This window comes from Protomyctophum bolini (genome assembly GCF_963924005.1).
Source record: "Protomyctophum bolini genome assembly, chromosome: 9".
Taxonomy (NCBI): domain Eukaryota; kingdom Metazoa; phylum Chordata; class Actinopteri; order Myctophiformes; family Myctophidae; genus Protomyctophum; species Protomyctophum bolini.
The window spans coordinates 30,877,051-30,892,290 of record NC_137870.1 but is presented as its reverse complement, the minus strand read 5'-3'; the positions used below and the strand labels follow the sequence as shown (position 1 = coordinate 30,892,290).

The following is a 15,240-nucleotide window of genomic DNA, read 5'->3' as shown; positions in this document are numbered from 1 at the left end:
TGCATTTTTATGCTAAATAAGGATTTGTCTTGCATTTAGTAATTGACATATTACTTTAATTAATACCATTGAAATAATACATGTGTGTAGTGTTGTCTATGCTTTTTGTAAAATGGGAAAATGAGTATGGTCATGGTCACTTCATTAGCTGAGATTAAAACATTATTGTGATCAGAATAAGATGCTTCTATTTGCATGTCAATGCTCATCTTTGATGAAGATAGGCAAAACAGTTTCACTTGTTGCAGGCGTTTTTTTACTTGGGAAATTAAATGTTTTTATTGGTTGGAGGATTTTGTTCCTTCATTTGGACAGGAAACGGAGAGAGAGAGAGACTGGGAGTGATACAAAGCAAAACAGTCTAGCCTGGGAACAGGAATCAAACCCATGACTCACTGACAGGCTGTACTACATGTGGTAATATGTGCCTTAACCACAAGGCCAACAGCACCCCTTGTTTTGGTTGATTTTTATTTCTATTTCAAGTGTTGAGTTGAATGGCCTTGAGTACTCTGTAAGAATTTCCAGCTACTATTACTTTGTTTTTTTTAAAGGGTGGTGTGTGTTCCATCCTAACTATAATCTTTCTTAATATTTCATTGTGTTTATACATGTATTTTGTTATTGGTACAGGTGGGGAGACTTGGCACGTGTCTTCACACTGCCATGGTCATTTAAAGCTGCTTGCTCAGACAGTGAAAATTTGTATAATATCTGTATAATAATAATATAATAATAATAGCCAATTAAGGTGGTGTCACACTAATATATGTAGTGTACATGTACCAACTATACTGTACTACAAAACAGAGATATGGCTGCGACATGTTATTCTGACAAGGAACTGATGAAGGAATTTGCTTCATTACACTGTATTCTTGTAAACTGTAAAATAAAAACATTGCTTCACCAGCCAATTGGGTTTCCAAATTAATATGGTTTTTCATATCTCAGAATGGCATCGTATTGGAAATCCCATGCTACTGTATCTTGCCAGAAATAGAAAGAATGTGCACTTATTTGAACAACTAATAAATCTGAGGCAAAAAAAATATGATGCAGTATTCTAGATCAGGCCTTATTCAACACCAATAGGCCCATCAATGCTGTATCAGATGAGTCAGTAAGCACCATATTAGTGTAAAGTTAAGACAAGAGTGTGTATAGCCCATGGTTCTCAAATGGTCTCATGTCAAGCACCACCAAATTAAAATACCCCATACAAGATTTGTTAAAATATATTCAAGATATTTAGCATATACCCGATCTACAAGCTCCCAACGTCTGGGCAACAGCCGATGTACAGTATAGTGTTAACTGGACAAACTGATTTTGATGCTATATTAAGTTAACACACCTCAAATACCCTCAAGGACCCCCAGGGGTCCCCATATCCCACTGTGAGAACGACTGGTGTACACTACCTGGAACATGCATGTCATTTGGTGGGATGATCTGGAGGAAATTAACTCATGTGAAAAGACACCTCACAGGAAGGCCCCAATCGGCCCCCCCAGTGGGATTCAAACCGAGGGAGTGCTAAGTTGCTAACCACCAAACCACTTAATGTTTTGTGTAAACCACTTTGAATTGCCTTGTTGTTGAATGTTATACAAATTAATACAATGCAACATATTGTAAAAGGGAAAGCTTTAAAGACATGTTGGACCCGGGTTTGTGTTATTCCGTTGTATTGTTCCGCATGTTTTCACACTATACTGTCCATGACTAACAGAAACAAACTTTTCAGTATTACCCGTATTGCTTCCAAGATCAGTGGACTTCCTGCACCCACATACTCTCTGATATGCCATCACACAGTTAGCACTTTGGATATCAAATAACACTGATCACGCCATGCCATCTGGACAGAGATACAGAACCTTAGCGTGGAAAAAGGACAGCTTTAGTAAAGGTGGTGAGGTGACCACTGAACTACAACATGACGTCACAAGCCGCGGTGAAGAGCAAACCACCACCACCACTCCAGCCCTTCTCTCTGTATTTACTCACCACCGCTCAACGTTATTTCAGCTCCTGTGGTCAGCTCACCACCGAAAATCCTCTTCACCGCGGCTCGTGACGTCATGTTGTAGTTCGGTGGTCACCTAAACCACCGAAAATCCAGACTTTGAATAGGCCTTTAAGAGTTTTGTCCCCTCAGCCATCGCGGCATTAAACAAACTTTCCCACCGATAGGATGGTTCGGTGAGGGTGCACTGCAGACTTCATGTATTGTCTTGGTGAAAGGTTTTCCGTGCTATATAATCAACTGGTGTGCTAAAGTAGAACCCAAATGCAGTACTTTGCAAGAGTTTAATAACGACCAAACAAAAGGGAAAAGCTTACAACGTGAAGCAGGCAGAGGTCAAAACCAAGAAGGCAGTCCAAAATAAGGCAAACACGTCAAAAAGGAGCAAGCAGTAACAAAGACCAAAAACAAGCAAAAGGAATCATCAAGATACTCAAAGAGACTCCAGTTTTATAGTGGCTTGATTGGGGAAGTTGCCACAGGTGAGTAATGAGAAGGAAACTGTTGGGCTGATGAGGCAGTTGGAGACAGGTGTGTAATTACTGCGAGAGTTCCTCCAGGGTGGTGGAAAGCCTGGTGAGGCGAGGTTACTGTGAGAGTGAGGCCTAGCTGCCAACACCAAATTAACTTGCGATTCCTGGATCGCTGCCCTCGACAATTTCCTATCTAACATCAGGTTCTTGAGCTCTGTAGTGTTGTTACTGTAGCTAAGCTGTTACTGTAGCTAAGCTGTCGCGCCGCAGTACGTCTACGTAGGTGGTACGATTCTTTCCCCTCCTAGCTTTACCCTGGGTTGGCTCCCATATAGTTAATTTACTTGCCTCAAATTCTGGGTGCCTGACGCAGTGCCCCAGTGCCCTCATCCTCTCTCTGACTTCTGTGACCTGTGGTAGGTCCCCATAGAGGTCCACAGGTGTGTAAATTGGGCTGTAGTGTGGTGGAATTGAATGTGGGAGTGGCCAGCATGGAGACACAGTGGAGAGCCAGAACGTGACAGTAACTAAGTATATTGTATAGAATAATAAAGTATGAGACCTGCACTCTTGGGCAATCTAATGGGTTGTCCTTCTAAATCCCAATAAAATAGCATGTGCTACTCTAAAATCTCCACTGTGGTGGAGGAATAGGTAGGATAACGTATCGTGATCATTCATTATAAGATAATGGTCTGTATTTGTTAATGATAATATTGATTTAGTCAGAAGTTGTCTCTTCCTTGAAAGCAGGTGCTTAAATTCACTACTTTGTTTTTCTTTTCTTTTACATTAACAGCATGATATAATCATGGTGACTAACACCTCGCTTAATGGAACATTACTGACCATGATGCCATTAGACCTATCTCCTGCAATGGTTTATCCAGCATTCATTTTTGGGACTCTTACATATTTGTTCATTCTCTTTTGTAATTTGCTGTTATTAACAACTATTGCCATGAAAAGAACACTGCATAAGCCAATGTTTATCCTGCTCTTCAACTTGCCTATATGTGACATTATGGGTGCTACAGCTTTTTTCCCTCAACTTGTGCTCAGCATCATATTACAGAACAGATCTATTACTTATCCGGCATGCTTTACCCAGGCTTTGCTCCTTCATCTTTACGGTACAGGAAATGTACTGTTCTTGACTGCCATGGCATACGATCGCTATGTTGCTATATGCTGGCCCCTGAGATATAACTCTGTCATGACTCAAAACAACTTGGTAAGAATTATTGTAATTGTATGGCTCATAGATTTCACCTTGATATTATTGCTGCTTGGTCTGGCCACACGGTTAAAAGTCTGCAGGAGGAACATTGTGGATATGTACTGCAATAATCCATCTTTGGTGAAACTCCTCTGTGGAGACACTTCTGTGAATAACTACTATGGGTTGTTCATTACAGCTCTTATCCAAGGGGGATCATTGCTAGTGATCACTTTCACGTACATCCAGATTTTGATTACCTGCATAAAGAATAGCCAGTCAGATGCAAGGGTGAAAGCCATCCACACATGTGGTACACATCTGGTAGTGTTCTTATTGCTAGAATTAAACACTGCCTGTACTCTGATTGCTCATCGTTTTGAAGATTCGTCCCCTTATCTGAGAAGGGCTCTAGGTGTGTCCATTTTGGTTTTCCCCCCTATTGTGAATCCTCTTGTATATGGACTACGAACAAAAGAAATTAAGCAAAACATAATGACCATGTTAAAAGATAAATCAAAATGTATTTATAAAGGGAAATCCACCTGACAGTAATCAGAAACACAGACCTGGATGTTGGCTTTAATAATAATAATCATAATAATAATAATCTTTATTGTCCCGAAGGATATTCGTCTTCACAGTCTGTTCAACACCCACATCACAAACAACACAGAGCATATAACACCAAGGCAATACAAAAACATGAGGTCCCCCCAGTATACAGAACCAAATTGCATATTGTGTCACGCTGTATCTTCAAAATGAAGTGATCAAGCTCTTATATGCATGCATCTATAGTATCATGTTATTAGCTTAACCAGTACAAAATAAACTTACTGCAGCCACTAAATGGCGCTATTGGCTCAGGTTTTCAGCCTGCACGGCTCCTTTAAGAAGCGAGACCGACAAAATTGACGCACTTCCGGATCGATGTTTTGTATGATCAACTCAATCTGAGCTCAATTCCAATGCAACAAGGTTTTTCGATCGGTCGGGACCTGGATGGAATATAACCGGTGCGTTCACATACGCTGAAACTGTATAAAAGCCTACCGGTATCTCGTCCAATGTCGTCCATGGCGGTCTGTGATCATTAAAGTCGTCCAATGTTGTCCTTGGCAGAGAAGGAGAGAACGTTTTGTCAGTCACTTCTTTATGCCTGATAAGCGTAATCTTGAAACATATTTATTCTGCCTTGCTTATTACAATAATTAATTTGACAGATATTCTGTGGGCATTTTTCAGTTCTTTCTTAGTTTTCTGTTAATTTGATTTGTTTCGTTATGCTATCCTTTTTTATTTTGATGATCTTTCTTTTGTTGTGTAAAGCACTTTGAGTTGCATTCTATATATGAAAGGTGCTATATAAATAAAGATCATTAGATTATTATTATGTCCGTAGTCACCTCATTATAATGTGTTATGTAGACATAGGTAGCTTTATAGTTTTAACACCGATGGCAACCATAGATAAATGGCTGAAGGCCTGTGATCTAATTCAGCATTGTAGTCAAAAGCACTGTATAAGTAAGCTTGGTCTTAGTTCTCCTAACTGTAATAAATGTGACACAGAAGTTAGTTGGATACGTATATGCACATACTGTATGTTTTGGAATAAGGTGAAAAATTAGCTGGATACCTTAATTGCATATATAATTTGGACTTGTCACCTCTCCAGAGTCCAGTGTGTATTACTAGCTACACGAACGAACTAGCAGCTGCTAAGGTATCCAGTGCAAGGAACAGACACAACGCTAAGTTAATCTGAATACTATTGTACATACAAGACCATACTCAAGCTTTCCATTCATAGGGACACTCGTATCTCGAAACTGACTCATATCCTTCGTGATAACATGGAAGGGTTCACAAGGGTATGGCAGCCAGTCTTAGATGCAGTGGACCCATTTAGACTGAGCTAAATGTACCTTATTGAACATTATGTGGAAAAAAAGACTATGGTAACCTGAAATCATAGTCATATCAAAACAGATGGTGTACTTGTATGTCTTGCTTCCTTTTTCTTTAGTATTGTTTGTATATTGTGGGACCTGCTATTTTTCTGAGTTATGTTACAGTGGTTCTATACATACTGTATAGAATCAAATGTGAACATCAATAAAAAATACATTGGGGGAAAAAGCACTGTATATAAATGTGTTAATTAATTAAACTTTAGACCTTGGCATTATACGGCCTGGGGGGCTGACTCTGACTGACTCTTGAAAGGTTACTTGGAAATTTGACCTTGTGCATTGCTTTTATTTTGAAGTCTGTTTATTCCCATACACGCAATCTGTTTCTTGCCATGAATTGTCATTGACAACCTGTTACCTTCCTTGTCACCCCTCAAAAATGTCCACTCAAAAAAAGCTTTATGGAATACTAAGTATTTATTTACTGAAGTCAGAGGTAATAATAATAATATAGACTCTTACTAGCTTGTCAAAACAATGCCATTGACAGCTTTATGCCAACATGACCATTGGCTTTGTGAGGGTTAATGTTTTGGAAAGCAAAAACACAAAACTAAAAGTCAAGTCCATTTAAAAGCAAATGTTGACCAGAGAATGTCAACAATGAAAACAAATTCCACAGAGTGCACATCTCCACTAACCGGTTGAACTATACCCAGGACTGTGTAAGTTGTGTTGTATTGTTGTCTCCACCAGGCAGAAGGCATGGGGAGAGAGTATGTTTTGCACTCCGTCTTGCACTCTGCACTCCGGACGGTCGCACGCACACACACACGGACGGACGTCCCTGTGTGTGCGTGCGTCCATCCGTCCGTAGCTGTATGCAATCTGCATTCAGCTAATCTCCGGCACCGCTGGCCTGGTCAATGTCAAACTGTGCACTCCCTGGATGCCAACGACGAACCTCTGCCCCAATTTTTCCACAATGGCCTTTTATTGCGCCACCATGAGCCAATTTCAACAAAACACATTTCTTTATATTACTCATACAGATTTTATCCATACATCACGCATATTGCTATAGGCCTACACTATCTCTACAGTCATGTCCGCTTCCTCATATTCCATCCCCAATCGCTAAGAATGCCTTCCAAAGTTTGCAGGATTTGTCCATTTCCATCAAAATGCAAACCAAATCATTAACACAGCGTGGGAAGGGCACAGTTCAGTTCTGGGTCCTGGGTTCGATTCCCGCTCGGGACGCTGTGGGTGCTGGCGGCCTGTTTCCTCCTCCTCGTTATCAGTGCCCATACCCGAGGCGGGGTTGGCGAAAGGGCCTTTCTGTGTGGAGTTTTCATGTTCTCCCCGTGTCCCCTAGGGTAGGTACCCTCACAAAAACATGCAGTAATCCTGGTCTCTAAACGGCCTCTCCCTGGGAAAGGAACTGGTTGGAATAACGTGTTGTTCCTTCAACGTGCTACGTCCAACCAGGGAAACTCCCCCCTCTGTGTAAAGTTTAAACTTGGACACTCATAGGCATGAAGGAAGCATGAGTTCAAGTCCGTTGCTCTCCCCATGTCCCCCATATATGGGGACTATAGGTTGTATAAAAACCCACGCACATTACTGTAAGTGTCAGGGTAGAACCAAGCTTAACTTGAAGAGAGGAGAAGCAAGCACTCGGACTCAGTTGAGTAGTTCACAGTAAGAGAATATCGGGTGCACGGTTCTGGTAGAGATAGTCTATAGAAAGGAATGCCACTGCCAGCCCCACAGCAGCAGCAACAACATTGTTGCTGATCCTAAATCCTAAATGGATAAAAAGTGAGTGCTGGTATTCTTTTCTATAGAACTAAGGTTACTCATACTCATATGTCACTTAATATTGTTTTTTTTCTCCATATAAACAAATACTATATAAAGTGCAAGTGGACTATAGTTACTACCTTCTCATTTTCAAACCATGGTGACAAACTTGATTCATATTCTTTAGACAATAGTCTCTATAGATCCACCTCATTGTTCCCAGGAGAGCTTTATGTAGTATAAAGCCCTGAAGTACAGAACTGCTGGAGGAGACAGAATACAGACATTTACATGTTTGTCTTCAACACAGTTAACGTTGCTTTAACGTTTTGGTGTACTGTAACACTGTTATTTCCATAAATGATCGTTTAGGAACATACTGTCATGTCGAAGTAAATTGAAATGATAATGTTGTAAAGTGGAGACAGTGAGAGAAGTGAAGAAATCTCACTTACCTTATTCTGGAAATCATTTGGTGAGTTTTTTTTCTAACAAGAATATGCGCATGGACAATGTACTGTATGGGTTCTCAATGTAATCATCATGTTTTATATTTAACGGCATCAATCATTCCACATCTATTTCCTAAGATTGTGATAACATGTCGTGATAATATCCTATGTGTTTTATTTTAGGCTGGAATAATGGTGGACTACTATTACAACAACACATCATTTTCTTTGACACTGCAAGGCTTCGATCTCCCCCCTGAAAGTGTATTTCCTGCATTTCTTTTTGCAACTCTAAGTTACATGGTTATACTTTTCTGTAACCTTGTTCTGATCCTGACCATTGTCCTTAACAAGAGCCTTCACCAGCCCATGTATCTTCTATTGCTCAATCTTCCCATCAATGATCTCATAGGCTCAACAGCCCTCTTTCCTCAGGTCCTCAAAGAAATACTACTGGACACCAAGACCATGCATTTCTCTGCCTGTGTGGCCCAAGCTTTCTTCATTCACATATATGGGGTAGGTGCTGTGTTCATTTTGACTGCTATGGCCTATGATAGATATATTGCCATATGTTTGCCATTGAAATACACCACTATTATGACAAACTCCTACATGATGAAAATAATAACCATAGTGTGGCTTCTGAATTTGCTTTTGATGGGCGTACTCTTTATTCTTCTGTTACGATTACCTCGCTGTAGATCTGTGATGACACACGTCTACTGTGACAACCCATCCTTGTTGACTCTTGTATGTGCAAACACAACCATCAATAACATTTATGGTCTTTTTACAGTTGCTAGTACACAGGTGATAAGCCTTGGGACAATTCTGTATACATATCTCCAGATCCTTATTGCATGTTTTAGAAGCAAACGGTCTGATACAAGGGCCAAAGCGCTGCAGACCTGCGCGACACATTTAATTGTCTTCCTTCTCTTGGAGTGTTTGGGCCTTTTTACAATTATATCATACAGACTGAAGAATATTTCACCACATTTGAGGAGGTTCATAGGGGTCTCAACATTAATTTTCCCCCCAACATTGAATCCAATCATTTATGGTCTGAAAACAAAAGATATCAGAAATAAAGTAATCAATTTTTTTAGCAAATCCATATTTCCTCTCTAGTGTATAGAGTACATTCATATTTTTGAATTTTACACTGCCTGAAGGAACAGCTAGGCATTAGTGGCAGAAAGCTGAATGTGTATACTGTATGTAGGGATACCTTACTGTGTTCTTATTATTCCTTAATAGCCAATTCTGAGCTTACACTTGTTGACTTGAGATGTGTTACCGCAAATCAAATTCATATACAGCATGCATATTGTATTTGTCATTAGAAATAGTGAACAAGCTGACAGTTGTCACTAGTTTATTTTTCCCTCTCTTTTATTTTCTTGACTACCCAATTTTGTATTTGTTTGTGCTCTTCCATTGTATTCTGATATCATATTGATTACTTACCGGTACTAGTTTACAGCAATACACAATTTAATTACTTGAGCTTTCTATGAGGCTGTGATGAGTTAAAATGAATTGTTAAAAAATTTAAATCGCACCCGTGTGAGGGGCGCTCTTATCATCATACATCATCATGACATAACATAACATATGACGTAAATTCTCCATTCATTGTCAATGGGAATTGAATGTTTGTGTAAGACGAAAATCTACACTATGAATAAGTGAATATAGGATGGGGCTAGCGTCCCTCAAAAATACGGTACTTTATTGTTCATTGTCTGATGAACTACTTAGAAATAAATGCATTATGGAGTGCTGCACACAGAGTGGTGTTTCAAGCATAATGTTATACTTAAGATATTGAAAAATAGAAGATCTACAAGCTTGTAGGTCTGCTATTTTTTGATAAATCATGAAAATGTGGTGCATATCTTTGAATATATATATATATTCTTTCAGAGCGAACATTTTAATTTAACTCAAATATTTTCTTCCTGGTACAACATATTTTCAGATGGGGGGGTCGGCGGCCAATTACATATAATCTTGGGGGTCCTTGACATGAAAATGTTTGAGAACGACTGACATAGAAAATAGAGTTTTTCAGAAAACTACATTTTGTAGAATCGTTCCCAGGTCAAAATGGGTTAAGGTCTGTTGCCATATTTTATTTTAATTTAATTCCATTATTGTTATTATTGTTATTAATTTAGTTATTTGTTTGCTTGTTGTTTTGTTGTTTGTTTTAGGATGTCTTCTCCCACTGTAATGCTTAAAAGTGCCCAAAACAGATTGAGCTTGTTGTATGATCCTCTGAAAAGATGAGAATATAGTGACACTCAAAGAACAAGCAAAACAACACCCATGAAGCACATTTAGCTTTCATCTTATCATCTCAGAGGTCTTCTTTTCCTTCCATGATAAAATAAAACAAAAGTATTGGTGTCAAAATGTTCTGGTTTGGAAATAAAATAAATAACCATGTCATACAGTGTTGTTTATTGTCAGTCATTTTGAAAGGGAAATAAAGGGATGGCAGAGGATTCAACTTATTGAAGTCAGAAGATCAGTGCGAGGATATAGTTCACTGAATTTAATACAGTAACATGCCAGGGCAATGACATCCACCCTGCTATATCAGCCATTATACAACAGGTCGTTTCAAGGAAGCAATCTGATTGGTTGAAACAGCCATCTATAGCCGACATGCTTCGAGCATGATGGAACGCCTATCAGCTGCTAGCTGTTCTCCCAGGCCAGGAGGCTCCACTTCCTCTTTACATTTTACTCATGATAGCTTTTCCATTGCTCCAGACTGTATATGGAGCTGACCTGTTCTGACATTCCATATGTTGATCTGATTCTGACCTCATCAAACCCTGTACACTCAAGATACGCTCCATACGGCCAGTGCTTGCGACCTCGCCCTTTAAGGCAAGTCAATAGAAAAACTGCTACTTTGTGGACAATCCAGGATAAAGCATTGGAAATCATCATATAAATAAAGTAACAAAGGGAAAAAACATGTACAGTATATAGAAAGGGGTGGGGGAGCTCAGCCAGGGGCCAGATTCGAATTGCAGATATCCGTAGGTGGGTTGAGGTGTTTCGGGGAGTGAGGCCAAGTAGTAGCTTGACCAGTTTGATTTGGGAAGTCTGAAGCCTTGCCTTGTTTTAAGGGCCTTTGAGGTTCTGTGGTACCGAGGTGCATGCATATAGTCGAAGAAACCTTGTACAAGGGCTCCTTGTAGGGTTTTCAAGGTGTTTTTGTTGACCAGTGCAGAGATCCTGTACAGGAATCTTGTTCTTTGTTTGACTTTTCTGATTACGTTGGTGGCCATTTTATCACCGTAAAGATTTGCCTCCAGGATGGAACCTAGATCATTTAAGCCGTCTCCCTCCCTCTCTTTCTCCTCTCTCTTTCCCTCGACACAGTCCAGGCTGGCATATGGCTTATTGGCTGCCCAACCTTACTATAGAGCCTGGTAGCCTACTTCCTGATGTTTCTTCCAGTTAGGGGTAGTTTTTCATTGTCACTGTTGCAAAATTGCAAAAAAGCTGGACTCAGTGTGAGACAATGTCAGGTCTCTGCTCTATACTGTATGACCTACACACAGTGATTCTTGTCACCATGTGCACATATGGTGACATCTGGCATAGCACGCCACTTAAAATCCCTTTGTGACATCTGCTCATTATTAATTGATTCTAGTCTGTTCGTTGGCAAATGTTAGTGTTTTAGGCAAAACAATGGACAATGCAGTAAACAAGAGTGTGTGACAAAGATGTAAAAACTGACAAGTGAGAAGTGACAACACAGTGCACATAATTTGATGTGGTTTGGAAAGTCTCCCTGACATTTTTTAGATAATGTTATACTACCATCTGGTGGGTGAATCAAAACGAACAGGAAAAAGCGGGCTGTGCTCCGTGAGGGCGGTTTGATTGATTGATTGAAATATTTATTAACAGTTTGTAGAATTACAGTACATTTTAAGCACAAACTCAATACAGAGACTGTTAACTGTGAGTGGACGACCCAATTAAGCATTACACTTGTTTACAACAGGGTCCACATTGTTCAATTCATCAAAACATTTAGAGACATACAAATAGACACTTCTATGTAGTTAAAGAACAGAACAGGAATTCATCATGTAGGAAGCAAAAAGGGAAAGGATACGTGAGGGGAAAAGGGGGGGGGCGGTGGGGGGGATTCAGATTTTACAGAGGCCAGTTTCGAATTGCAGCCATCCGTAGGTGCCAGTTTTGAAGGAGTCAAGGGATGTATAGTCAAGGGGTGCTAGTGTGTGAGGGACCGGAAACTTAACTTTGGTCCATTATTTCTCCACTTTAATAATACCAATTGGTATTGTGTTTTATTGTGTTTTCAAATATGCACACTTACCAACTAATAAGCTTTCAATGAAACTATTACCTACAACAAACTACATCAAACTTTTCCTAACCGAGCACGTAATTATGATTAAGCACAGCTGGTACTATACACCCCTTGACTATACATCCCTTGACTCCTTCAAAACCGCTCTCAAAGGGCAGCTACGGATGGCTGCAATTCGAAACTGGCCCCCGTGAAATCTGAATCCCTCCCATCGCCCCCCCCCCCTTTCCCGCTCACTATTATGTTTCTTTTCCCTTTTTGCTTCCTTTATGATGAATTCCTGTTCTGTTCTTTAACTATATAGAAGTGTATTTGTACGTCTCTAAATGTTTTGATGAATTGAACATGGTGGACCCTGTTGTAAACAAGTGTAATGCTTAATTGGGTCGTCCACTCACAGTTAACAGTCTTTGTATTGAGTTTGTGCTTGAAATGTACTGTAATTCTGCAAACTGTTAATAAATATTTTTATAGTCCACTAGACGGAGCCAAATCATTACTGGAAATGTCAGGTAAGCCTATGAATGAATGCAAGACTACCCCCAATCAGTTCTGATCTGTGGGTAATAGGATTGCAATCTTCAACATCAGGGATGTATTCTTTATATAAGAAAACACAATCTCACATTTTTTCTTCTTTTTGAGGGCCTATACACAGGTTTAATGTTTGTCTTTAGTTCAATCTTTGTTTTGTAAACACATTGACAATGAAAGGACATTTTATGTCATAATGTGTCATTTACGTCATATTGTCTCTTTATTGTTAATGGCGTTTGTGTTTGCACCGTTTGTTTTATATCACCTAATCAACATGAGTTAAGACTTTAATATATTAGCGCTCCTCACTTCACATGGGTGTGATTCTAACACCAATTCACTGTATACTACAAGTTCATGTGAAAAGCAGGCTGTTTCATATAGCTGGGACATGTCTTATATATACAGTAGATGATCCAATGGAAGCCTATGGGTGCATGGAATATGATGAAGTAATAGTTGAGTCAAATATACAGATTTGATATCCCAGGAAAAGATAGTCCTACGTGGATGAACATAGTTTATTTATTTATTTATTTCCGTGTACAGTTGTTGTACAAGTACATCACTCCCCTATTGAACAAAAATACTAATGAATGAAGACAGAATGACTGATGAATACTTTTTCAGTCACTACAGTAATTCATCTTTAACCATAGAAGAAAGGTATGCAGCAAACAGGGATGTGAATATATCGGCTAGCTTATTGTATTTTTTGGAAAGAAAATCTTAATCTTAATATTGACATATAGTGTATTTATCATGTTGTGCCTCCTCAGATTGAATGGACAGAGATCACTTCTAAGCTATCGAGCAATCAAAACTCCTAAAATAATGGTGGCAAACACTGACACATTCAGCACATACCCACATCTGATCGTTATCCTTTGGAACTATAATTAAAATGTACAGCAATTTCCTTTTTCAAATTCCGTAGAAAAAGTCTCACCTACAGGGACAGGCGATCCTCCACACCTTTTCAAATTCCACCTGTCATTACAGAGATTAGTCATTAGTGCTATAAGTGGACTAATAATGATACAAGTCTAACCAAAAAATCTGATTCAACTTGAGATATTGTGATTGACATGATGTTCTAATGAGGCATATAAAGCAATGATAATTACAGCATAACTTTGCATAGGCCTTTCTCTCACATATTATAGACAAAGACAACTGTAACTAGCAAATTATTTCTTCTAAGTCACTCTGCACATCACATTTATGACTGGCTTCTATTGGCAGACAAGCAATATCCTCAAACACTTCTGCAAAGGTGCTAAATCTTAGCTGTAGATTCAGCATTTTTTCCCATCGCTCAATTGCCCCAGAAGACATGTACTGAGCTTCAGTGTACTGGCAGTTGTCTTTGAAAGCTGCAGGGACAGAGAAGATATTTCGTCCAAAGCTGAATGCAGACAGTGATGACTTGTTATGAGTAAATTCCTTGTCTCTGATAACAGACAATTGTCCACACTCATACTCTGAGCTGGTGAATCTGCTGTCTGTTTCACTATCAGAGGAGAGGTCGCTCATTGTGATGGAATTCACTGGCCAAGGCCTCGGTGTCGCTTGAGATGAGTGATACTTGCAGGAGTCAATTGGTTCTAGAGGAGAGTTTAACTGACGGATCTCATCAAAAGAGAGGCACTGTACAGGCTCCAGGAGCTCTGGGGTTGGAGACCTTCTCATAAAACGTTGTGACTCCTTAACCTGTCGCACTTCAGGTTCTAACTTCATTGACGCCTGCCTATTTGGAAGAGAAAGGGTGTTGAGATTCATAGGATGCCATTTCTTCGTATCTAGTCTTGAGGGGCCTTTCTGTGGATCTCCTAATAACATCTGACCATCTCCACACCCTTTAGGATCAGGTTCTGCACAATTTGTACTGTACTGTACATGCTCATGCCAACTGAGCCTCAGGGAGGTAAGGTCTGAATGAGTTGCACTACAGAAACTGCCAATTTCATAGTATTCCAGTTCACTGTTTTGGACAACGGGCTGAGCTCTGGACGCATTGGTTCCATAGTAAAATTCCATATTTGACAACTGTCTTTCGGGACAAATAATGTCAGGTGGCTTGTCTCCCTCTGCATATAAGGTCCCTGTCATTCTGTTTTCATCTAAGTGAAATGCTTCATTGTCTTGCCCATGTTGTGTTCTCTGTGCTGAGCGATGACACTCATCAGCATTAGTCTTTTCACTCCGTTTCTTCAGGGCAATAAGCAGCGTTATTAAAAACATGATAACAGGAACGGGAATGATCACAGCTATAAGCCACAGAGGTAAGCTGTCCTGTGACTGTGGATCAGTGCATCTACTGTGAGGTTCATTTATGGAATTGCAGATGTCACATGCCTGGTCAGTGAAATTATGTACACAGACGCAGGAGCCATTAAGCAAGTCAGGTCCACACCTCCATTCATT

General features: G+C 39.7%; 2 protein-coding genes across 2 annotated transcripts; both read left to right on the top strand.

Moving 5' to 3' along the window:
• Window positions 1–3,316: 3,316 nt before the first annotated feature.
• LOC308321821 (olfactory receptor 52B2-like) lies at window positions 3,317–4,273 on the top strand (the record flags this gene model as incomplete). The annotated part of the gene is made up of 1 exon (XM_080772912.1): window positions 3,317–4,273. The coding sequence occupies one exon, from the start codon at window positions 3,317–3,319 to the stop codon at window positions 4,271–4,273; it is 957 nt and encodes a 318-aa protein (XP_080629038.1).
• A 3,820-nt stretch (window positions 4,274–8,093) lies between these two features.
• LOC308321820 (olfactory receptor 52B2-like) lies at window positions 8,094–9,035 on the top strand (the record flags this gene model as incomplete). The annotated part of the gene is made up of 1 exon (XM_080772911.1): window positions 8,094–9,035. One exon carries the CDS (start codon window positions 8,094–8,096, stop codon window positions 9,033–9,035), a length of 942 nt encoding a protein of 313 aa, XP_080629037.1.
• Between the last annotated feature and the right edge of the window lie 6,205 nt (window positions 9,036–15,240).